Genomic DNA, 26,570 nt, shown 5'->3' with positions numbered 1-26,570 from the left:
CCAAGCATTTGCTGTGACATACATTACAATTGCAAAGTTACAATTGCAGTAACTTCATTGGCAGGACAGAGTAAAAGCACATCAGGGTGACTCTTCCCCACAGAATCCCCCAGGGCAATAAAGGGGTACAGCTAGAAGAGCAGGTCTGGGCCATGTGCTAGACAGTGGGAAACAGCTGCCCATTATGCTGTTCAATGGGAATATCTGTTATGGGTACTGACCAGAGACGTGCCAAGCCCCACTGTCAAGGGACCAGCTCTCCCCACCAGCACAACAGGCCCCATTGGCACCTCCTTGCCGCTTCACAGTACTGATGTGGGTCCATGACAGTATCTAGACAGGCAAAAGTTGATAAAGCAGCTACTGCTCTTCTGACATGCTCCTTCTCACAAGGCCTTGGGCTCCAGGAACATTGCCCAGGGTTCCTGCAGTGGGTGCTCTCACTGAAAAATCAATTAACTCTACAATACAGACCACACCTCTTTCAGTTAGTCCAGCTACTCTCTCACTAATGCACTTCTATCCTGCTTTCTTTATAGACTGGTGACATTCATTTTTAGCACTATATCACTTGTGCAGTCAATCTTGCTAGTTTGCTGCTATTTGTACTCTGAACACAATTGTGAAACACAAAAGGTGCTTTACAAAATAAAATTAATACTTTTGACACTCACTCTTACAACTACATTGATCAAAACCCTTTTACTTTATTACTCCTTCTTGAAAAGAATAGGTTTTTCAATGGGAGGAGTTATTTAGACAGCAAATTATTTGGTATTAAGTGCAGACTCTTGCACTCAATAGTGAACAATAATAATTAAATAGCACGTCTATAGTATAGTACGATAGAGCTAGATATCAGTACATCTTGGAATTCTTAAGCATTTTTTAAAAAAACTGGTCTAAAGAATTGTATAAAAATCTCTCCAAGGAAAATAGTTTAACTGACAAAAAATAAATATCAAAAGTGGATGTTCTACTTCAAAAATAAAGAGCTTACTTTCAAGCTATTACAAACTTCTGTGCACTCACTTGCGAAAACTCAAGTGAAACTTAAGTATGACAAAAATTTCCCTTCTTGATATAGAATTGCCTAAACATTTTGAAGGGAAAATGACAGAAGTCCAAAGTTATTTTATCAAACATGCATCAAGGTTAAAGAATCTCGCAAGCATATCAATAAGGGGGGAGGTGGCAGGCGGGGGGAGGGGGGGAACATACCCTTAGTTTTATTATATAAAGCACTCTTGTTATCTACTGTAGTGGAACCTATTTATCATTACATTTTGTTTACTTTATATGTGAAGTGCACACGAAGTAAAATTGAATTCAACCCAGAAATTTGTCCTGAAAGCCCTCAAGTCTTTACCAAGGTTATAACAAGGCTGTGGAAACAGTTTTCAATATATGTGATTACCATTTAAAAACTTGCAAGTTCAAAAACAAAAAACAACAACAAAAAAACACCACACCACCAAACTTATTTTTGCACACAAAGCCCTATCCTGATTAGAGGCAGTGTTCAGCATAAATTTCCTGACTAAGTGCAAATTTTTTTTAAACCTTTGTAGTCTTCACTTCTTGCCAGTGTTCATTTCTAAATAACATTCCTCCTAGACTCCAGATAATATGAAATTTTCAAGGAAGTATCATAAGATGGATTTCTGAAGTTCAGCAACATCTGTTGCCTTTCTTCCACTAATTCTGTAGTTTGATTTAAAAAAAGATTAAGTTTTTCTGGCATTACTAGTGCTATATAAAGCCCATGCGGTTTCTCACTTACAGTTTAGTTACCCTCTAGGGTTGTACCTCCCAACTGCCATGTCTTGCATAAAGAGGATTGTGCACAGAATTAAGTTGATGGGAAAGATGGAATTACTCTACCCTCTGCCAACCTTGGGACAGGTTGCAATGCAGCCCCTCTTTGGTCCTCTGTATAGAATACACTATCTTGTGGGCTAGGAGGCACCACCGTGTAAGGGACAAAAAGGAGTTCTAGGTTCTTCGCTCTCATTAGAAGGATGTTTCAAAATATGATTGAAGCCTATTAGCAGAGCAGCTGTCACCACTGCGGCTCATACTGTACTGTACCATGGAAAGATTTCAGTCTCCAAGACTGTCCATCCAAGATTTGCCAAAAAACACTACCACTTCACTCAGTATTCAAACAGCTGAATATACCTTAAGAAGTCAGTCAGCAACATAAGTTGCCACATTTAAAAAAACCTTTACAAGTAACATCTCTCTGGCACTCAAGAAAAATTATGAAGAAACTTTTTTGCCACTTCCTATTATGATCCTATTTGGGTCAAACATGGCCTTCTGTGTCCTTAAGGGCTTGGGAACAGGACAACTTCACTGAGAAGAACTGCATGCAACAAAGGATGCATAAGGTTTTTTTTTTTGTTTTTTTTAAAAAGTCATAAGCCTCAAAGTGTCAGCAGTTAAAATACCACTAATATTTTCAGTGCCAAAGGAGCTCTACTCTACTCCCTTTCCATTCTGTTTTACACCGATTGTTATACTGCCCCCACCACTATCTGAGTCTCTTTCAGCAGTACACTAAATCACCAGACTAACATCTGATACATGTTTATTCTCCCCCTCAGACCCTCTTCCGGGGGAAAATTGTGGGTTTTGGTTTTTGGTTTGGTAGGATTTGTTTTTTGTTTTTGAATTGCACAGGCTCAAATCTCAATATCATCAAAATTGACAGAAGAGAGAAGTGTGATGGATTCTGGCAGCGAAACGGTCATTAGACTCAATGGCCCACAAGAAGCTGGAACTTGTATTTATCAATACTAATAAAACTCCTCTTTTGCTCTTTAGAAAGTCTGGCTGTTGATCTGAGAAACTGAGGCTCAGAAGCTCCTAAATTCATAACAAAGGCATTGTAGTTGCTCTCTCTAATATAGATTTTCTGAGAGAATCAAGCAAGAGTAATATTTGCAAGCGTTAGTGGTATGATTATCCCTCACATCTTTAAAACAGCTTTGATGACAACTTAACTTTGATCTATGTTGGGGGACACATTCTGAAGAAAAAAAATCTAATACATCAAAGAAAACTAAAAATTAAAAAACAATTCAATGATTTGAACTGCAAAAACATTAACTACTTAAAGAACCAACAGTAATATCAACCATTGAAATGTTAAGCTTTAAAAGAATATACACAAGCACAATCTAAATGGCAATAACATTTCTAGAGTAGAACACAAGAAGTGAGATTAAGTGATACACAACTGCAGAACACTTATAAATATTTATACCTTTAGTGCATATTCAGGAGCTTGTATCCAGGGCCCAAAGTCTACTTGGAAAATTATTTGGATTCATATTCAGATGAGTATACATAATCCAAAAAGTCATGATTTATAAAGAAATGCATACCGACTTTAAGATTGGACAGACAAAATTTACAGTAATACAGAAATGACAGGGATACTATGACAGCTGAAACAAGGAGACAGATCAGCCACTGAAAATGAAAGGGAAAAGAAAATAATATGTAAGAACTTAGTAGAAAATAGGAAAGGCCAGAGGCAGGCCTTGTTTGTTTCCCCTGCCCCTCATACTCTGAAGTAGTATGAATGAAGTAAGAAATTATTAATTAAATTAGAAAAATGGGATTTAGGACAAGACCAGTAAGATGGGTAAGTTATTGCTTAAAGAGAAGGCAAAGGTTGTGCTAAAAGGTAAATCATCAGACTGGAGGGAAGTTACTACTGGAGTTCCCCAGGACCAATGTGATTTAATATTTGTATTATTGTCACAAAAAGTGGGAATGTCCTAATGAAATTTGCTGATGGTACAAGGTCAGGAAGCATTGATGACCATGAAACCTGGAGTAACAGAAATGGACTGAAATTCAAATAGCATAAAGTGCAAGATCATGCACTTAGTGCCTAATAATCTCTGCTACTAGCTGGGGGCTCATCAGTTGGAAGTAACAGGAGAAGATTTGGGGTACTGGTTGATCATAGGACGTCAATGAGTCACCAATGGGATGCAGCTGCAAAAGAGGCAAAACGTGATCTGGAACAGCCTTCCACTAGAAGCTGTGCAGACAAACAATGTAAATACTTTTAAGAAAGATGAACAAATTTATGAACAGGGTCATATCTTTTTCCAGAGGGTATGGCTGGAGAGTCTTGCCTGCATGCTCGGGGTTCAGCTGACCGCCATATTTGGGGTCGGGAAGGAATTTTCCTCCAGGGAAAATTGGCAGTGGCCCTGGAGGTTTTTCGCCTTCCTCCGAAGCATGGGGCAGGGGTCGCTTGCTAAGGAGTGGGTGGATCGGCTTATGTGGCCTGCATCTTGCAGGAGGTCAGACTAGATGATCATAATGGTCCCTTCTGATCTTGAATTCTATGACTCTGTATCACTGGGTTGCTTGCAATGACCTGACACCTGGTTCCGCAGCACTAAAATCTTGTGCTTCAGGGCTTCAGCCAGTCAGCTACAGGGTAAGGAAGGGGTTCCAATCCCTACTGCCAGTATATTCTGCTTTTTTTGGTTGTTTGTTTTGGTCTCCTTACTCTGAAGGATGCTGGATGAGTGCTCTGAAGTGGCACCAGTTTCCCCCACCCCACATGATCAGGGTCTAACTGATCACTATATGTGGGATTGGCAGTGACCTTGGAACGTTTTCGCCTTCTTTTTGCAGCATGGAATTCAGATAGTTGATCCCAATTATCTGGGTATATCTCAATTAATTCCTGCCATCGCAGGGGGCTCAGGCATTGGCGCACCTGGGTCCTGCCTAGTCTCTTAATTGAGCATACAATATTTTAGTCTCCTTTGGGCTGTAACACTTTGGTCTAGTTTTGTTTGTTGGATTTAGTGAGGGTTTAGGGTGGTTTTGGTGGCCTGTAATACACAGGAGGTCAGACTAGATCTAGGGGTCTTCTCTCCTGGCCTTAAACTATTACTTTAGCTAAGGTCTCTGCAGCAGTTTTAAAGCCATTTTTCCCCAAAATAGTTTTTGGCTATTTATAAAACATGAAAAAAACACTATTAATGTGTAATTGTCTACTAAACTTGCACTATTAAAAAAAGATTCAAAGAAAACTTTTTGTATTAATGTTTAAAACTAGTCTGTAAGTAGAGTAAGAACACCATTAGACTTCAGAAATTACCCATAAAGCAAGGGGCAAGGCAACCCTCAACTGACTTCAAGACATAGCTGCATGTTAATGTCCTCTGAACTTGCAGTTCTCTATCCCTCACACTCCTGCAGACACGGCCTCTGTAACATTAAAGTTAAGTACAGAATGCCTGTCTTATTCGAATTTCTTGGCTTTCATTAAAGTCATGCTCTCAGAATTAAACATTTTTTAATTTACCTGCAATGACAACACTGGAATCCGTTTTTTTAAAATCAACAGCAGCAGCCTCCAAGAAGCATGATGCATCACTACAATGCACATGTGCTTCATTCAACATTGAAGAGCTGAAGCAAAACTAAAGATGCCTTCCTGCATATCTGACATTTAAGGTTTTATTTTAGCCAATTCACATGTCAATATGCCCATGTATTGTTAATACATACAAATGTGTTATTCCAGTATTTACATCCAAGAGTTGATACTTGGCAGGTGTATACATTAACTTTTTATACTGTTTAAATTTTTGAATAGTAGATACTTATCTATTTATTCTAAGGATAAAGAACAGCTAAAACTTTCACTTAAAGCTCCTACAAAAGTAACACCTACCAAAGTCTTTGGATTTCAAAATGAAGACTAAAAAAAAATATTCCACTCTACTATTGAACACCTGATATATTAGTGCTCAATTCCAAGCCCAGGCTCATGAAATTATAGTAGTATAATAATGAGCCATCCTAAGAGGATTCTCACAAAAATGGGCAATGGGTTAAGATTGCCATTTGTATCTGCATCTTTCTCTGAAATAGTACATTACGAGACATTTACATTAGAGGGGGGCCAGATGTTTAGGTTAAATAGTGATGCGTTAACCTATGAGCCAAGGTCCAGGCTAAAAATATCAAGGGATCACATCCGCAGACCAAAGAGAAAAGGGATATCAGCAATTTTTCATGAAGTTGTTTCATTTTCATTTTACTCTTCTGTGTATACTTCAGTATCCTATACAAAAATCCTTGCTGTATAAAGAGACTATAAAATTGCTCAAGGAGAAATGAGCACATGAAAATACACCATTACTCAGATTCTCAACCATTCCTTCTCATTATTACTGTACTAAATAATGTAGGGGCCCAAATTAGGACAAAGAAGTCTTCCAAGCAACTACAGCAGGGTGGGAGAACTGGTAAAGAAACAGCTCAGACAAGTTTCCCTTGAAAAAACAAACAAAAGGAAGTTACTTACCCTCCCATAACAGCTGTTCTTCGAGATACGTTACACATGTCCATTCCACTGCAAGTGCGTGCATACTCCAATTGACAGTTCTCAGAAAATTTTTCCTTTAGTGGTACCAGTTGGAGTGGCTCAAGCACCCTCTGGTGCCTTGTGCACAGAGCTCAGGCATAAAGGGTGGAGCCATCTACAATCCCCCGCCCCTCAGTTCCTTCCTAGTGGAAGACGCCAATAGAAAGGGGAAGGTGGGCAGGTTGTAGAATGGACACATACAACATCTCAAACAGTTACAGAAAGGTTAGTAACAGTTTCTTTTTTGAGTGACTGAACATGTCCATTCTACTATAAGGAGCTGCTCACAAGCAGTTCCAACTGGAAGTGGGTTCAGAGTATATTTTAAAGAGGGACTGGAGAACCATTGGTCCAAATTTAGCACCATTTCTAGGTCGCTGAGAGGTAGTGTAGTGAAAGCCAAAACATGACATGATGACCAGGTTGCCGCTTCATCAATGTCCAGAACGCTGGCCAAAAAAGTCATGGAGGTTGCTTGGGACCTAGTTGATTGACCCAACGGTAGCTGGCAGATTCATGTTAGCCAACTTGTAACTGAAAAGTTCAACTGGATATCCAAGAAGAAATCCAGTGAGTGGAAACAGGACTGGCCTGCATTCTGTCCACAAATGCAATGAACAATTGAGTTGAAGTCATAAAAGGTTTAGTCCATTCCAGATAGAACACTAAAGCTCTTCGAACATCCAGAGTATGCAGTTTCTCCTCCCCCGTATTATCACGAGTCTTTGAAAAGAAGGTCATTAAGAAGATTGCTTAGCTAATGTGAAAAGTGGAGACCACTTTCATAAGAAATCTTGGGTGATGACAAAACAGACTTCTCTGCATAGAAAATCATATATGCCGGATCTGATATTAGCGTCCTCAACTCCACCACTCTCCTGGATGACATTGTTAGGATATAGATATTCAGGTCTGTCTGGAAAGGCCTATACTTTAAGAATTTAGGTGCATTCTTATCACTTAGCTAGTTATAGAGGTATAAAAGAAACAATCAAAATCACTGTCTGTCTGTGTAATGGCCTTCTCTTACTGTGACAGTGTAAGGCCTGGTCCTTAGGCTAAGGCCTTCAGCTAAGCAGCAGAGACCAGCCATAAGCTGGGAAGTGTATGCTCACATCCTCACATTCCAAACCAGTCACATTGAAATAAGGTGCTATTGGGCTGTTATGAATACAATCCTGTCCTGATATTTCTATCACCGCCAGAGAAAGGGAAGAGCCTAGAAGATGTAAAAGGAAACTTAGTTTGATAGCATCCTGTCTGGCAAGAACTCACCTATCAATAGCTAGGATGTGAAATCCTCATTTCTGTATTATTCTGTCACTGTAGTCTCCACTTCCCTATTGTTTGTCTGTATAATCTCGGGTTCTGTGATTGTTTCTGCCTGCTGTACAATTCATTTTGTTGGGTATAAACCAATTAAGGTGGTGGGATATAATTGGTTAAATAACCATGTTACAATATGTTAGGCTTGGTTAGTTAAATTTCAGTAAAATGATTGGTTATGGTATAGCTAAGCAGAGCTCAAGTTTTACTATATAGTCTGCAGTCAATCAGGAAGTAAGGGGGAAATAGGAACAATGACTGGGGATGGGGGTGGGGGAATTGGGATCATGTTTTGCTAAAGAGGAGAAATGGGAACGGGGATGGGAACAGGAACAGGGACACGGGCAAGGCTCTGTGGTGTCAGAGCTGGGAAGGGAGACACTAAGGAAGGAAACTGGAATCATGCTTGCTGGAAGTTCACCCCAATAAACATCAAATTGTTTGTGCCTTTGGACTTCGGGTATTGTTGCTCTCTGTTCATGCGAGAAGGACCAGGGAAGTGAGAGGGTGAAGGAATAAGCCCCCTAACAGACATAATGGCTATTAAAAATGTCAGCTTCATCAAAAGGTGCAACAGATAGGTCACTGTGGGAGGGAAGGGGGGGGGGCAGGGAAGAGAGACGCCCATCAGCTTTGTTAAGACTAGATTCAGGCTCCATAAAGGAATGGGGTTCTATACCTGTGGAAATAGTCAGCCCAAACTCTTGAAAAATCTTACAGCCATTGGATTGGAAAAGAACGGTTATCAACAGGTGGATGAAATGCTGATATAGCCTCTAGATGTCGACCAAGCTAACTGCCAATCCTTGATGTTTTAGAGACAGAAGATAGTACATTCAGCACATGCTGAATAGAAGCAAGAACCAGGCAAACCCCTTCCAGTCTGGACCAGACTGAAAATCTGTTCCATTTAGCCAGATTCTAGTTGATGATTTTCCACTATTCGGCAGCACATCTTGAACTTCTCTAGTGCAGGACTTCTCTGCTAAACGTTAAACACGAAGAATCCAGGTTGTCAGATGGAGGGCCTGACGACTGAGGTGGAGGTAATGACCACAAGTCTGTGAAATCAAGTCTGTGTGAAGCAGGAGTGACAATGGTGGACTGATGGAAAAGTCCAAGAGCTCTGAAAAACAATGCTGATGGGCCATACCAAAATCACCAGTATAACATGGGCCTTGTCCTGCTTGACCTGGCACAGAGCTCTGCGCAGAAAGGGGGAGGAAGAAGCGTACAGTAGAACCCCTGACCACTGCAGTGGAAAAATATCCATTAATTAACCTGCCCAGAAGCAAAACTGATGATGTTTTCTGTTGTCTTCTTGTAAACAGATCCACTTGGAGTGTTCCAGAGCTGGAAAATGGACCTTACTACATCTGGGTGAAGGGACCACTCGTCGTGATAAACAACATGCTAAGGCAATCTGCAAGCCTATTCTGAGCCCCTGGGAGGTGGGCTGCTTTCAAAAGTATAGAGCTGGCAATGCAGACAAAACAGAATAACTTTGGGGCAAAGTAATGAGGACTGGACATCCCACCATCCATCTGTTTACATAAAATATGACCATGGTATTGTCAGTCAGCACCAACATGTTCCTTCTGTGCATCAGCAAAAGGGACACCATGCAAACTAATCAGATAGCTTCACAAATATCAGGGAGTTGAGACACAAATCTGGAAGAGACCAGAAACCTTATATCTGCAGGGATCCCAATTGAGCTTCCCATCCCAGGTCCGAGACATCTGTGACTAAGGTAAAAGATAGTTGAGACAAGATAGAGGGAAATTCCTCAGACATGGGCCAGATCCATCCTCCAATCTAAGGCAGATTGGATCCAATTTGGTATGTGCACTAACATGTCTATGTGGTGCCTCATTGATGAGTGCACCTCAGCCAACCAGCGTGGCAGAAGTCTGAAATGCAGTCTGGCATACTGGACTACTTAAGTGCACTCTGACATGTTACTGAGTAGCCCTGAACAATTTCTCATTGTGGTGAGTGGATGAGCCTTTAAAGTCTACAATAAAGCTCGGCGTTGTATGAAGCCTCACCTGAGGTAGGAAAGCTCTGGCCATTGTCGAGTCCAGGACTGTGCCATAGGGAGGAAATGGTGGGAAGCATCTTACAGGCCTGAGCTCCAGAAAGTTGATATGTAGGGCAGACTCCTTGGTGGACCATGTGCCCTGGACAGCGTGGTCCTGTGCGATGCATCCAAAACTATTGTGACAATGGGAGAGAGGTGGCCGAAGGGAACTCCTGAGCATACCTTGTTCAGATTCTTCCACTAGTTGAGAGAAATTAGCACATGGCTGAGAACAGAGAGCAACTTGTTCAGAGTGTCTCTGTTAAGGGTATAAACTATCCTGAAAGCAGAGTAAATGTAAACAGGCACTAACTGTTACAAAAGCTCATGCTGCCATGTGCCTGAGGAGCTGCAGGCATGAATTGGCAGTGACCCATGGGCTCATTTGGACTCATGCAATAAAGTGCAACAAAGAGTCCCCCCCACACACACTCTTGAAAGATATTCCTCAATGTCTGGACAGAGACCACTCGTAGTGAAAGAAGAAAGGTCTGCTGAGGCAATTTGCTAGCTGGTTCTGAGTCCTGGGAAGGCAAGATACCCCTAGATTGACAGAGTGATTGACACAGAGCTCCCACAGGCTGATTGCTTCCTGGTTGGGGTGGGAGAGAGAAGAATGCACATGACCCCCTGCCTGTTTATGTAGAACATAGCAGTCATATTGTCCATGAGGATCAAAATAGATGTGTGTCAAGTCGGGTAGAAATGCCTGGCAGGCCCTGAGCTCCCCGACATTGATGTGCAGGAAGAGCTCTTCTTGGAGTTCAAAGACCTAGAGATCTGAGGGACACCAAGTGGGCTCCCCAGCCAAGGGCTGATGTGTTGCTTACCAGAGACAAGGATGGCTAGGGTTTTGAGAAGGCTACACCTGCACATACCATGTGGCTGTGCAGCCATCATGTCAGCAACTCTAGGACCTGTACCAGAACCATGAGCACAGAGGCCAGGTGATGGCAAGACAAGGAGTAGACTGTGGCTAGCCAGGCTTGTAGAGGTCAGAGTCTTAGTCTTGCATGTTGCACTATGTATGTGCATGACTCCACGTAACCTATAAGGCTCTGGCACTTTTCCACAATCATCCAATGACTTTGGAGAGATCTTATCAGGGATACAATCGAGAGGAACCATTTGTCCAGAAGTAGAGCCCTTGCTTGCATCGAGTCAAGTACTGCCCCCATGAACTCTATCCTTTGAACAGGAATCACGGAGGACTGCTGCACATGTTTTTTCTTGGGCACTGGGGAAGATGATCGATGCCAGGAGACCTAAGATGGAGGAGCGCTCTGCATGAAGGTCAAGGCACTTGGTGCCGACTCCGAACACAGCTCTGAGGCCAGACTAAGGGATGCCTCCACAAGGAGGACCTTCCAAAAAAAAAAAAAAAAAAAAAAAAGACGACTCCTTCTGAGTCCGGGACTTGAACTCCTTGCAAATTTGGCAGTGGACTTTCTCATGAGCTTTCCCTAAGCACTTGAGACAGATCAAGTGCAGGTCGCCCAAAGGCATAGACTTATTGTATGAAGCGCAAGGCCTGAACCCCAGTGACCGAGGCAAGCCTCAGCACCAGGACAGTGGACAGCTCCACTATCTAAGAGCAGAGGAGCCCAAACTATATAGAACTACTAAAACTCCACTAATAACTAAAAACTATAACAACTATTTACACTAAAATTGACAGAAAATCCACTAAGAGAAGGATTGCCTAGGCAACGAGGGTGCCAGCAGCCGTCATGGGCAGTAAGGAGGAACTGAAGGGGAGTGGGCTCGGCAGGGCCCTTTATACAGATGCTGTGAGTATGTAACACCAGGGGGTGCTAGAGCAGACCCAAAGGATATGCTAACTATGCTAGGGACGCACACACACCTACACTGGAATGGACACATGCAAGCACTCGAAGAAGATTATTATTCACCATTGGCGAAGCTGTGTGAGGACGGTAGAGAATTCAAGGGAGGAGCCTATACTGATAGGGTCCTAAAAAATGGATGGAACAGCCCAATGTTATAACCTCCAAAATCCATTTGCTGGAGGTAATTTGATGATCCCCAAAATTGAGAGGATTGAGAGGGCAGGGATGTACAGCATCAGATCTGGATAATGGAGATATTTGTGGTCAGAATGAAAACTTTGTAGATGAAGGCTGTTGCATCAAATTCAGGTGCAATGATCAAGAACTTTCACCTCTGCATTCTGAATTTTTTTTTGTTTTAGGTGGCTCCAGCATCCTATGGTAGAGATGGGAAACTGAGCTGTCTGAAACCAAACTAAATCTCCTTGTTTACAGGCCTATATATGCCCAACAACCAAAAGGTGGCCCTATACTCCTTCAACAAATGCAGGAAATCATTGTGGACTTGAATAAGTTAAGACAATCACGGGGGTGGTCCTCTACAGTGTTCTGGACTTCATGTGGAAATCCTGAAGACTGCAGCCACAACACTGGACACAGAACTACAGCTGTGAAGACAGCGTGGGCTGCTGTGTTGCAGAATCAAGAGAAGCTCTCAAAGATGTCCTTGCAAGAAATTTTCCCTCTGTGATGAGAGCGTGAAGATGTTCCCTCTGCTTTTGAAGATGTTCAATAAAGGAATTAAATTTTGAATAGTTAATGTGGTTATGGTTTGTCAATCACCTAGCAATTAGCAATTTTGCATTGCAGGGTGGCAGACAACTAACTTTTACAACCAAAGTCTTTGCACTTTTGGCCTTTATCATTTGGGACTATGGATTCATTACTGAATCCACAACTAGGGAGTTTGGGGCAAAATGGGAAGGTAGTCTGAACCACTAGCCAAAATGTAGTACTGTGTCTGCTCACTCAGCTGTTCAGGGAGCCAGTGGTGGGGCAGGGGGGAGGTGTCTCCCAAATTGTCTTGGCAGGCTCTAACAAAACTTGGTTTACCGGAAGGGCTATTTGTGTTGAAGATGGTGTGTGAAGAACAACCAGCAATGTGTGCTGAGTCTCCGGTAATCCTTCTAATGAGATATGAAGAGCATCGGCTACTCTTTGTATCAACTCCTGAAATTATTTCAAGTCACCTATGGAACAGAGATGGCATAACAACTTGATCTTGGGAGGATGATGAAATAATAGTCTCTGGGGCTGCCTCTATCAGCTCTCCTTCTTGATCCTCAACCTTCTCCTCCAGTGGTGTAGATTGTTCTGGGGGAATGGAGGGAATCGAATGAGTGCTGACACTGGCATTTCCTGCGAACTTGGAGAACTGTTGGTGATAAACAGCCCAAGGGTCCTAATAGGGCCAAAGAGGAGCAACAACGGAACTGAAGAGGCATCCAAGACTGATTGTACCGAAGAGGGTGCTGAGCACATAGAGGTCTCCCAAGCCTACAACTACCCCTCAATGAAGCAAATTCAGGACAGGGTGGTCTAGGTAGGAATCTTAAGAGCCTTGAACAAAATCGGAGTCTGAAGAGCTCTCATCCACACAGTTTCATGGAGGCAAAAGGGAGGAATGATGGTTTGTCTCTGTGTGTGCATGGGTACTGGGGAATCAGGTAGTATTCCCTGGGGGGGAAGGACAGCTCAGTGTTTTGAGCATTGGCCTGCTAAACCCAGGGTTGAAAGTTCAATCCTTGAGGGGGCCACTTAGGGATCTGGGGCAAAATCAGTACTTGGTCCTGCTAGTGAAGGCAGCGGGCTGGACTTAATGACCTTTCAGGGTCCCTTCCAGCTCTATGAGATGGGTAGAAATATGGAGATATACCTGTCACATGTGAGGTAATGGAGGTTGCAGTACTGGGGGTCTGACAGAGATCAATAAAGGAGACAAGTTCATTGAAGACAAGCAAATCCCTGGAAAACCTGAACTCCTGCAACACTGGGTGCAGTTGTGTGGGGGTTCGCAAAATGTTACAGGGGTTCTCGGGGAAAAAAATCCCTAATGGTGGACAGAGTTGTCCCTAGGAACCCCAGGGCCAGCAGCCCAGAGCCCCTGGACTTCCAAGAGCTAAGCAGATGAAAGCAAGCATAATCGATCACACTGAAATTTAAACTTCAAGATTCCTTATAAGAAATGCAAAGGGAGGTGAATATTTTTTGCTGTTTTTAAAATTAAATAGGCAGCTAGTGTTGTTCTTCATAATCATTTTAAGAACAAGTTTAAGCTTTGTTGTAACGAGCATTGTTTGCTTGGACTGTTCAAGATTTGAATACTTGTGTAGGAGGAACTGTGAGTTGGCTTCTTAAATCCCATCATGCTATTTCACCTCTGACACTCCTTGATGAAACCTATGACCCTTATATTATAACAGGCTTATTCAAAGTGATACAAGCGACGAAAGTGAGAGCTTGGAAGAGTGTTGCTGTTTTCATAATGTAATAAAAATACTGTCATGATAAATAATTAATAATACATAGTGTGTAATCAGCCATGTCCTAAAAACCAATTTTATATTTCCAAGATCACTGCTTTTCTAATTTATACTCAGGTAAAGGAGAAAAATCCCTGGAAATATTCATTTTTAGGAGGGGGTTTGCGAGACTGGACATTTTAATGAAAGGGGTTCACGGGTTGTTAAAGTTTGGGAACCACTGCTCTAGGCAGAAGTCTTTCCCATGTCATCTGTAGGTCTCCCAGAGGCTGATGGGGAACAATGGTCGCTTGGAAGCCACTGTACTGGGTGGGGTGGGGGATGTGGTCTCCAGAGCTGGATTGGACACTGGACAAAGGGAGCGTCTCATCATAAGGAGATGAAGTTAATCTCCCTGCCCCCCTCTGGAGCAGCTCTTAAAACTAAAGCAGATTTTGCACTATGAAAGCATGTGTGAATCCTTGAAGACAGGAGACAGTGCAAGGTGCCATCGCTAACCGGGAAGAATTCCCAGCAAATGAGGCAATGTTAGAAGCTTGGGGACTTAGGCATGCCCCAAATAAAAACAGGTTTCTTCAAACAGGGGATTACCCTATACTGGGGGGCGTGGCGGTAGGAGGCAAAAGCCTCAACCAATGGAAAAAAGACCCCCCAAAAGAAAATAACACTAACAAACTAAGAGAAAAGCTATTATAAAAAGAAAATATTAAGAACAAGTACTGAATACTATGCACATTCCATCTTTGGCAAGCATGGTTGAGAAGGAACTCAGGGCAGTTCAGCTGTCGCAGTTCTAAATACCGTCAGTACAGGCCAAGAGGATGCCTGAGGTGCATGGGAAGACCAAACAAGTACTGCTGCCAAAAAACTCTGATTGAAGGCACATGGGGTGCACGTGCACCTCAAGTGGAGCACCCACAGGGACGCTACTCGAACAAGAACTAGCTACTCTTAAGCTCTAGGATACCAGAAATACACACCTAAGAACAATTAGGAATATCTCCCTTGACAGCCCCACAATTTCTACCATGTGCCATAAAGCCTCATTGCATGGCACTTTTTTCTGGTTATTCATTTATACTCCTTAAGCTCAGCATTTCCCTTTACAACTATGTCCAAATATCGGTAGAAACGTGGCATAATCTGGTCTGATGGATTCATTTATTGTTCCAAACTACTGCCATGTTCTTCAACATTGCTAATCCTGGCTCTCTCTCATATTTATTCATTTCTATCCTTATACTATCTGATTTTTGGATAATCTATTTGAATGTGGAATTCAACGCATAACCAGTCTACATTAAGATGTGATCCTGAAGAGGGCTCAGCTAAAGACACATACAATTTTGCTATATATTTTGGATGAAAAAAATAAATTAAATGATTAAAAGTAAAAATATTGAACATAATTTATGTCCAGATTTGCTGTTCAGCTATAATGCTTCTGAGACAAATATTTTACAGCATAAAAATAAGATGCTACTGAACTCCCATGTCTAATTTTTTACATGAATCATAGGCAGATAATGTCAGCGACAGCTTCTACTAAAGATGTATTTACTATTCATTCTGCTGTCATTTTTATCTATATGAATCACTATTTTACTCCTACAATGTACCACTTCCAGCACATGCTGTATTTATATTTCTATGAGGAAACATTTTTGCTTATATAGAACTCTGGATTATATGGTGGGGTTTGTTTTTTTTAAAATAAAGTACCAGCCCTCAGGTTCCCCACCTCCATTCGTAAAATACAGTCATGGCCACTAGATGGCTTGTGCAATTTAGAGTTTTACCACTAGATGGTAGCTACAGATCATAAACTGATTCTTAACACCAGCTTGACAGTAAAAGTTTGTCTGATTCTCTCTCAGTTGGGCTAAAACAAGTTTAGATAATGAATGACCTCTTTGCTGTTTTACACAATTAAAACTAAAAGCAGCAAATCTGGTTTTAGGGGACCTTTGGTTTCAAAAATCACAATGTAATGCTGGAAGCTAGGTCAGTCAGTCATAGGGTCTGTTTACACCACACACTCCTTTCAGCAGTGTGTACAGCACATGCACTACACGAACCCAGCAATAGCACTACAGATGGTAAGGCAATGCTTAGGCGAATGGAGTAAGGACACATCTGAACCCTACTCACTCAAGCAGTGTCTCCACATCAACTCTATTTTTAGCAGTGTAGTTTCCTCACTGCTCAAACAGCTCCCCACTGCCGAGCCTTTCCTTGCTGCCTCTACTCACCAGGGCCTTTCACAGAAGCATGTAGCTACACAGTGCAGCGTGAACAGTACCTACTTTTCACTGTGGTGTGTACCAAAACATACCCTACACACCATTGCCACTGATGTGCAGTGTAGACATAGCAACAGAAAATGAGTTATGTCCCTCTTAGGACAAACCACAAGAAAATGTACTGTAGGGAATAAGTCAGAATTATCTAGTTTTACATACCCCAAGGAATGGGGACAATTCTCCAAGCTCTTACAGATCTCACCCTCTGGAAAGTGTGTAGTTTTTATTTCCATGCTGAAGTACCTCTTTCATTATTTCACCCCATTTCTCTTTAACATAGCCACTTGCAGAACTTCAAATAATTTCCTTCTTCCCTGTGGGTGTTTAAATCCAAGCATTGGCTCCGCAGCTCCCATTGGCTAGGAGGTGGCACCTGTGGGCAGAGGCAGTTGCCTAGCCATGTCTCCACCTAGGAGCAGCAGGGACAGGTTGCCACTTACAGGGAGCTGCCCAAGGTGAGCACTGCCTGGATCTGGCACCCCCTCCTGCATCCCATCCCACATCCAAACTCCTTCCCTCTTACTTAACCACAATTTTTCCACTTACCTGCACCCCCACATTCCCCTAACATGCCAGATAAAGCTTTTACTGTATATCTGATAGAAAATAAATGGTGCACAGCACACAGTTTCAGTGAATGTAAGTGCTAAGGCAGTGTTGGTGGCAATCCAAAGATTATCTGGAGACAGTGTTTTACATTATTAAACTGATTATAATTTAGAAAGTTATATTTTACATATCTAAGTTAGTTCAACCTGAAAAAAAATTAATACTATGTGGTCTGAACAAATCCCTCCATAGCAGTTCAGTCTGTAGGCCACCCATATAAGTGTATTACAGGTAGATTTTCAGGTAGAAGAGTAATTAATCACATTTCTGCCATCCAGATTTTTTAATTCAGGTTAGCAGTTCTGCAGCTGTTAGAACTTTATGATGCGGTCCACCGTATAATCTTGATATTCCTGAGGCTATCAACTGAGGATTTGTTCAGACCTATCTGTGGTAGGTGTAAGTTAGTTTTAACACCATTCTCAGAAGTGACTGAAAAAACACAACATACTTGCTTTTTCTGAGTAACAGGTACTGTTTTACATCTGTATACAAGTAAAAAGATTCCATTTGTTACACTGTGTTCATGCAATTTACTGTGGCTATCTTTCATATTCCGCTGGTCCAGTGGAAATCTAAACTATACAATACACCTCAAAGATCTAGAATGCAAAAATAACTTACTGAAAAATGCCAACATGAAGATGCCATCATTGCCAACTCTAAGTTGATCTGCATCACTGAAGTCATCCCGAGGTGGATATTCTTCTTCCTGAATTTATAGGTTGGAGATATTTCAGTGAAGTACAGTTAACTTTAGGCTAAAGCACCATCTTGTAGATTTAAACTATTAATTGTGTTTTTCAAAACAGACTCACATTTGTTGACAAATCTACATAAATGAACCTCAAAAGAACAAAATACTATTAAATCTATTAAGCTATAGACAAATTAAGTTTATTGCTTTACTATGATAAAGCCCAGTTATCAATGAAACTCAAATCAACTTCCGAGAAAGAAACTGGAACACGTACATTGGAATTGATTTATTCAATTTAAATTGAGCTACAGACCATTTGAGAGAAAAAGTTATGTTCAACACCTAGCAGAAAAAAAAAAATCCATCCTCAATGTAATTCCACTATCTTCAGTAGTTGAGTTATACTGTGGATGAATTTAGCCCAGTGTATTTTAACATACCCTGTTCATGTACTCAGTGTAAACAGAAGAAAACAATTGCAATGTACTTGCCAACCAAATATGTAGATATAATAACTAATGTCCATTGTCACTGTTTGTGCTATTTATCCTCATGTAACAGGTAATTACTTTCTTCCAACTTGAGAGGATACCACTAAGTTGTCAAGGAATTCACATTTTGTATGTTGACTAATATTCACCATATTAGAAATATCTGACATTTTTACTAAAGTTCAAAGGATCATCACATTTTCAGAACCACAAAATTCACAGAGGTTTCTGTATTTTGTTTTTAAGTAAAATGTCATCTTTCATCACAACATACTTTATAAACTATACACAAGGATGTCTACTGTAGAGACATTTTAAAATAATTCCCATAGCTATGACCACCATTTTAGCTCCTTATTTGTAAACAGTTTTTATGTAACGACAGTTCAATCACATTTAAATACTTTTGGTGAAGACTGGATTTTAAGGGTCTACTGGAAGCTTCAGATCCTAGCACTAGCAATAAGTTTGTATTTGTACAGGTTGTGCAACCTACAAAAATCTAAGACATTAAGATATTTATCCATATGCAAGAGCTAGAAAGTATTTTAATTCATCTTTTTAAAGTGAGATCTTCATACAGTTTTCAGTTGTTGGGTTAGAAGAGGGGACAACTTACATAAGAACATTTTACACTACCAAAGTAGACTAAACTAAGATAAGTTCCAGCTTTAAGCTTCCAAATTTAAGTATTTGGAATAAGAAAAGTCAGTTTAATATAGCACACAGTGAAGTACCTAGTTTCTTAAGATGCTAAACTTGCAGGCTTACATAGTCCCAAATTCAGACATTTATATACACACTTTTTAAAATAATCTAAGTTTAAATAAAATGATTTAAATATAAATGCACTATACCACTAAACATATCCAATCAAACCTATGTAGTACACATTTTATATTAGAGCTGTGATTTTTTTCTGACAAAATATACTTTTTTTCAGGCCCTAACTACACTGCATTAGGGCTTCCCGATATACATTTTGGGAAATTCTAGCATGAACTACTGTCATGAGCACAAAATAAGCTCCTGTTACAGTAACGATTGTCATCCTAGACAATCTCACATGTGGTAGCACACTTCAAAATAAATATCAAAGCAAATCAAAAGCTTCACTAACATGGTGCCACCAGAGGGCACAGTTTAGAACTTTGCAACTCAACATGTACCTGCACCCAACAAGAGCCAATTACAAGTGTTAGGTTTGGGTGTGCACGCTGAGGAGTGAGTGTGCTGATGAATCTGAGTGCCAATCACTCGGCATGCCATACAGTGCAGTGAGGTGTAGATGGGCAGGAATGGGGCATTCAGCTGCTGCTGCACCCACCCCGTGGGCAAGAGGCAGCTAGAGACAGATCACAGGCACAGAAAAGTCCCCACCAAGCAGAGCCCAAAAGAGATGGTAGTGCTGACAGATTCCGGGTGGGTGGGAAATCCAGGTTGGGCTTCAAAATATGGCCCTAGCAGACCTCTAGCACAACTGTAAACCAGTTCTCAGGATAAGCATTACCGTTTATTTTCTAACTTCTTTAAGAAGTCAAGTCACAGACAAGGAGACACCTACAAGATAATGATTCACAAAATTCCTCAGTCATGTTAAAACACTGAAATCCCTAATCCTTGTTTTGCTTTAATGATTTAAACGTCTCATCTCAATCTTCGATTCTGATAAGAAATAAGATGTATACGTAGTTTAGCATTTGTCTTGCCTACACATAGAATTGTAGGTGTCATGAAAGTTAGAGAAATATATTAATTTAATTTGAGAATTATGAATTTACATGGCAAAAATGCAAAGTTGTAACTGACCAAAAAATAGTATACAACAGTCCTCTTTAAAGTACAGAAAATATACATATTTTAAAGCCACTTCATGCAACTTTGGGCACCCAAACATTGACTCTTTCACTGTTACTTGACCTTATTCCAGGTCCAATCTCAAATACTAAACTAGAAACAGCAACTTTCACACACTAAAATTCTTATCCATACATGTGAAATCTGTATTATCTGTTTAGAGGAATTTTAATAGAAGGTTGGAAAATGTGTAATTAAGATTTGTACTTAAGGCTAAGTGCATAAAAGTGAAAGCTAAAAATAATGATGCCGTTGTTTAAAAGTGGCAAGACAGGCTTCCTCTTGCTGCAAATAGCATAATGGTCAGGAGAGAAAATATAAATTCCTGTAGCTTCTTAAATATTCTCCCCCCGCCCATCAGCCCTAATTTTATGTTAATATTTTAGTTCATCTACATTAATGGAAAACCAGACAGAATACCAAACTAGCAAGATTATTTATTTGCTTATTTACTGTTTTTATCCACAACAAAATAAAAACATATAATTTTACAAATGAAGTAATATTTCAGAGGGTATGATCAAAAATACCTCCCGGATGCTGTTCTAACCTTTGCTTTGTATCTTCCATGACATCTAACTCTTTTTCAAGTGTGTTAAACTAACACTACATGATCTGTAGATAAGACAGCTGATTAATTCATCTGCTGTTAAAAATGAGTGCCCCCTTCCCTCCTGTTACCAGGTAAGTTTTTATTACAAAAGGAAGGACAGACAACTGGGACAAATTTGCAAAAGGTGGTCAGCTTCACTCTGCACACGGTGAAGTGCCCACAGCCATAACCCAGAATGATAATGTGTTAACCCTTGAGGGCTCAGCTGTTCTAGTTCATCATTTAGCATTAAGGCATTGCCTGGGAAATATCCCACCCTCTTACTTCACCACCTCAACCAAGCTTCACAATCATCAAGCTGTGTACAATATTAAATTGTTAGTTTAAAACTTATTCTTTTGTCTGGTGAGAAAAATTTCCCTGGAACCTATTTACATTAATTTTTATGGGGAAATTGGATTCCCTTAACATGGCTTTGCTTAAAGTTGCATTTTTCAGGAACATAACTACAGCATTAAGCGAGGCGTTACTGTACAGGGCAAACCTGTAAATTCAAATACACAGATTCTAAAATGGCACATATTTAGCATATGCAACAATTCTGAGATTTCAATGGTGATAAGATAATTCTGAAGTGGGTAAGGGAACCCATCATTGTTTACCAGCAGGAAAATTCACAGCAATTTCTAAACTAGATAGAACTGAACCATACCTCTGGTGGACTGAGGAATATTTCATCAAACAGACTCCTAGACTCCCTAAACTGGCCGTGCTAAGCATGTAAAACAAACATAAGACAAAAGAACTAAAGAACAGTGTTAAGAGAAAGCCATTTATTACAGACAAACAAATCATTTAATTATTTTAAATATTCTGTTTTCACTTATATGACTTTTTAAATGTCACTTAGTTTAGAATTTAAATGTATAATGAAAACTAGGAAAGTGCAATTAGAATCTTTCAAAGGGAATGAATTAACAAGGGGAAACTTGGGGCTGGAGAGGGTGGAATAGCACATATACTGATATTATATAAAACAGATTACACACAAAAACGCTACATGAAAAAAAGACAGTAAGGTTGAAAAGTCAAGCACTCAAAAGTTAGGAAATACCATAATTAAGGTTGCCAGTGCAATATCGTCATCCTTAACACGCTAAAACACGGGTCGGCAACCTCTGGCACACGGCTCGCCAGGGTAAGCACACTGGCAGGCCAGGCTGGTTTGTTTACCTGCTGTGTCCGCAGGTTCAGCTGATCGCGGCTCCCACTGTCCGCAGTTCGCTGCTCCAGGCCAGTGGGAGCTGCGATTGGCCGAACCTGCAGACACGGCAGGTAAACAAATTGGCCCGGCCAGCCAAGGTGCTTACTCTGGCGAGCCGCATGTCAGAGGTTGCCAACCCCTGCCCTAAAAGATCAAAAATATTGGTTTTAATTTGTCCATTTTTTCTTTGCCAACAATAAAAAGCAACATACCTCTCTGACTTAAGTTACCTCTTTGTTACCATCAGAAGCCATTCACAATATCACAGCACTATCCCAGGAATTGTAATTGTTAACTCAATGAATCTGCTTCCTCCCCTCCCTCCAGATATGTACGAGCTAGAGAGTCAAAATCTAACCGAGAATGTGGCTTTTTAAAGTGTTTAGCAAACAGCTATATTTAGCATCCAAGACATCATTTGATAACACTGATTATAAAAAAAGGTTGAAGTGTGGGCCTAAATGCTTTTTAAAGCATTACTTTAGAGTACTGTACATTATCAAAATCAACTTTGTTCACAGATTCCCCCAAAAGATTTTTAGAGATATTTCACTTACTCTTTGGGCAGCTTCTGCTGCAGCAGCTGCCATTGCTGCAGCTTTGGCTTTCTCTGCTTCATCATAAGTAGGAAGAGAGGTAGCTACACTATATGGAGGTGGTACAGGATAAAATTCATTATGTGTTTCTGTTTCTGTTAAAAACAAAAAATGAGATTAATGCTTTGTATCCCGGAAAAATATCAACAAGAACCATAGACTACAGCAATCTTAAAGAATGCAAACTAAAGTAACAGCAAGGCTGGTGACATTTAAACTGCAGAGTCATTAATTTCAGTCTCTTTGTTCTACAACAACTTGACCTATAAGTGTTTACAGACATTGTGAGAAGTTTTTTGAGTTTTTTATTTATTTATTTATTTAATGAACAGGAAAGAGTGAATCACAAATTTAAAGATGCCTAGTGCTGCAGCGCAAAAGTAATTAATTTAAAGTTTGACCTAGATACTGCAAAAGGGCGAAGAGTTTTGGAACTAAGATTACATTCTGCTGAAAAACAAATGCAAGTGTTCCACTCATATGCAAATTATTGTATCTGATGGTGGAAGAAGGGTGTAAAGAAACATCCTAAAAGAAGAGTTTCAGGTTCTTAGTGTTGAAAAAAGAAAAAAAAAAAAGAAAAAAGAAAGAAAAAAGTGAACTGAGGCCTATCCTGATCATGTCACATCTTATCAACTGCGGAGCCCTGCTGCAAACTGCAGCTGGTCTACCGAGGCAGGACAATTGCTTATTCTTGGAATGGCTCAATTTTGCTAAGTTAGTATGTAAAGTATTGCTTTTAAAAAAGTAACGAACAAGTTTTGTTTAATGATGTTTTACTTATATTCCAAAGTGTACAAAATATTAATACATTACAAAATCAAGCAATATTAATAAGTGTCTAGTAGTTGGCTTTCCTTTATACCCCGGCATCAGCATATAACAGGATTCTGCAGCTGATTAAATGATGCCAGCAGAGGTGCTTCTCTTGCAAATACTTCATATGTGTGGTGTGACAAAGTTCCTCCTCTACCTTGGTGGGTCCTGTGCTTATTGGCAGATTTGCTCACCTCGCAGATTTGCTTGCTTCACAGATTTGCTTGCCTCACATATTCACCCCATGGGTTGGGAAACAGCCCAGAAACCTTTCCCTCTGGTAGAGGCCACAGTCCAGGTCAATTTCTCCTATGTTTGATCAGGAGTTGGGAGGTTTGGGAGGAACTTGGGCCCGCCCTCTACTCTGGGTTCCAGCCCAGGGCCCTGTGGACTGCAGCTGTCTAGAGTGCCTCCTGGTACAGTTGCACGACAGTTACAACTCCCTGGGCTACTTCCCCATGGCCTCCTCCCAACACCTTCTTTGTCCTCACCACCGGATCTTCCTCCTGATGTCTGATAACGCTTGTGCTTCTCAGTCCTCCAGCAGTATGTCTACTCACTCTCAGCTTCTTTCACACCTCTTGCTCCCAGTTCCTCGTACGCACTTCCTCTCCTCTGGCTCCCTTTAGCCTGACTGGAGTGAGCCCTTTTATAGCATCAGAGGGGCCTTAGAGTCAGGTGCTTAACAGCCTCACCTGACTCTTCGGTTAATTGGAGTCAGGTGTTCTCATTAGCCTGGAGCAGCCCCTGCTCTGGTCACTCAGGGAACAGAAAACTGCTTATCCAGTGGCCAGTATATCTCCCTTCAACTACTCTGCTGTTCCCAACTGGCCTGGGTCTATCACAGTGGACATTTATTCATGGTATTCACATGGGAAATATATGCATTGTGGCCCTGATCCTGCAAACCTGGTGACTATTCTGAATAAGAGCCAAAGAATGACTGTGGAGTTAAAGTACACAGAACTTGAAGGGGGGGGGGGGGGAAACTAATACGCTACTTGCGCAGTCTGGTAATTTGGGCAGTCAGCACAATTCCAAAAATTGCCTGGGTTTTGGTTTAAAACACAGAAAAAGAGAAAAACATCTGTGGGTCACCTTTAATCAGGTAACAGTAAGCACGGGGAAAAAAAACAGATGACATCATATGCCCCCAAATCAGTAGCTGCCTCTCAATATCTGTACCTCTCCAGCGGTAATATTACCTAGAGCTGTTATCTAATAAAGGAAAGATACCTGAGGTTGCAGCTGCTTCTACAGCAATACTACAATAAGGTGGAGGAGAAACATCTGCTTCAGATAAAGCTGCTGGTTGAGAATTTTGTGCAGTCTCTGTAGAAGTGGATGGTTCCTCAATAGTTGACTCTGGAGGATCATCTTCATTGTGAAGCTTAAAAAACAAGACAAAAATTTCAAAAACACATTCAGGGAATTCTTTATATACAAGTCAAATGTTGACATTAACCCCTTCAGATGTTACCAAAGAATAGAAATTTAGCACTACTTTTAGGTTATTGGAATAATTTAAAAACTTCTGCTAATAAATTCAGGGACTAAGCTAATATACCCAACAGTTAAGATTTAATAGACACAAGAGACTTATCAAAGTACTTCTAACAGCAACCTTTCTTAAGCAGTCACTTCCAAAGTACCTCAATGTATTCAGTACAATTCCATTCTGCTTTAAAACCTCCTCTGCTATCAAACTGATTCTGATGCTTAAAATGGGTTTCACTGAAACGCAAAGCGCTTTTTAAAAAAAGTATTGAAGATCCTAAACCATTAAAGAATACATGGTATGTATGTGTAGATGAACAAAATGAATCCATTTAAAAACAAAACAGATGAACAATTCTTACCCTTTCACTGTATTAATCCAAAGGCAGGTAATACACCCTATTCTGTTTATAGAATTATCTGAGATTTGTACCTATGCATATTCTGTTTTATGGTCTTCTCAATTCAAATTCTGCAACAGTCTAGATTCTTATTAAAGCCCCTGCCTCTACCAAGAATCTCTTTCCCACATATATTGAGGTAGCAGTGTAACACGAATTTGGATATAACACGGTAAAGCAGTGCTCCGAGGTGGGGTGGGGGGCAGGGCTGTGCACTCTCGTGGATCAAAGCAAGTTCAATATAACACAGTAAGATTTTTTGGCTCCCAAAGACTGCGTTATATCAAGGTAGAGGTGTACTTTTATAATAATCAATTACAGTATAAATAGGATTTTTTTAAAGCTCTGTGTTTTAGAGATATTTTACAGTGAAGTATACAAGTAAACATGATCTATAGGAGAAGAATTTGGGTAGGCAAGTATACTGATTTAAAAGAAAAATAAAAAAAACCTTATTTGGCTATGATGCTGCACTAACACCCTTAAGTACATAAAATCCTTGTGGTTATTTGAGCCAAAACAAATATCCTTCAGAAAATGAAAATCCAATCTAACAAATTCAACATAAAGGAGCACACGCCATGGCAGGTAGAAAGTACTGGTATTAGGAAGGCTAAAAGATTTGAAGATCAAAAAGCTAAGAAGATAAAACATATGAAATTAAGCATATGAAGACTAGTGGTTTCTTTGGATTAACAGAATTAAGGAAGATAAAGACATTACAGAAAAGTTAAATTATTTCTTTACATCAACCTTCATTATAAGAGATATTGGTGAGATACCGATCTCAGTCTTACTTTGAATAAAAAAGATAAAGTGCTATTGGAGACTGATATGTCAAAAGAGGAGGTTGTTGAATAAATTTGGTAAGGGATAACAAAGTCCCCAAACAGATGGCAAAAATTTGGAGGAACTTTGAAGATCACCTAATATACCAGAGAGGACTGAAAAGTTGTAAATATTGTCCCAAAGCCTATCTTTTTTAAAACGGTACTAGGAGATATTGTGGGAATTACAGACCCAAAAACTTAGTTCCACTGCAGATACATTATTTGAAAAGAGAGTTACCAAGTAATTATAAAAACACCTTGTTGCCGGCACAAAGGCCCGAGGCGACAGCAACAGTGGTTCGTTGCCCGGAGTGCCTCGCTCCAATAGACACACCAGGGTGGAGAAGCAAAACAGGTTTATTTGAGATCTCAAAGCCCAGCACTTGGAGACAACAAGTCTCAAATCAAGCACACCCCATACAAGCAGCTCTCTCTCTTTATACATGATTTCAACTAAGCATCTTTATTACCCCCCACTGCCCAGCTCTCCCTCCCC

At 40.5% G+C, this 26,570-nt stretch overlaps 1 protein-coding gene across 6 annotated transcripts in view; it reads right to left on the bottom strand.

Annotated features, from left to right (window-relative positions):
- The window catches only part of NDFIP2 (Nedd4 family interacting protein 2), a 69,877-nt gene that overhangs the window by 14,631 nt on the left and 28,676 nt on the right, over positions 1-26,570 (bottom strand). For 5 of the 6 annotated variants that reach the window (XM_039510753.1, XM_039510761.1, XM_039510796.1 and 2 more), the window contains 4 exons: positions 24,583-24,736; positions 22,492-22,625; positions 21,383-21,442; positions 17,694-17,781 (listed from right to left, as the gene is read on the bottom strand). In XM_039510753.1, the coding sequence (XP_039366687.1) occupies positions 17,694-17,781; positions 21,383-21,442; positions 22,492-22,625; positions 24,583-24,736 (436 nt within the window). The remainder of the gene's footprint in view (positions 1-17,693; positions 17,782-21,382; positions 21,443-22,491; positions 22,626-24,582; positions 24,737-26,570) is intronic. The other variant, XM_039510779.1, reaches the window with a different exon arrangement.

The sequence above is a fragment of the Mauremys reevesii genome, linkage group 1 (assembly GCF_016161935.1).
Source record: "Mauremys reevesii isolate NIE-2019 linkage group 1, ASM1616193v1, whole genome shotgun sequence".
Lineage (NCBI taxonomy): Eukaryota > Metazoa > Chordata > Testudines > Geoemydidae > Mauremys > Mauremys reevesii.
The sequence above is the reverse complement of the archived record's forward strand: the minus strand, read 5'-3'. Positions and strand labels throughout refer to the sequence as shown.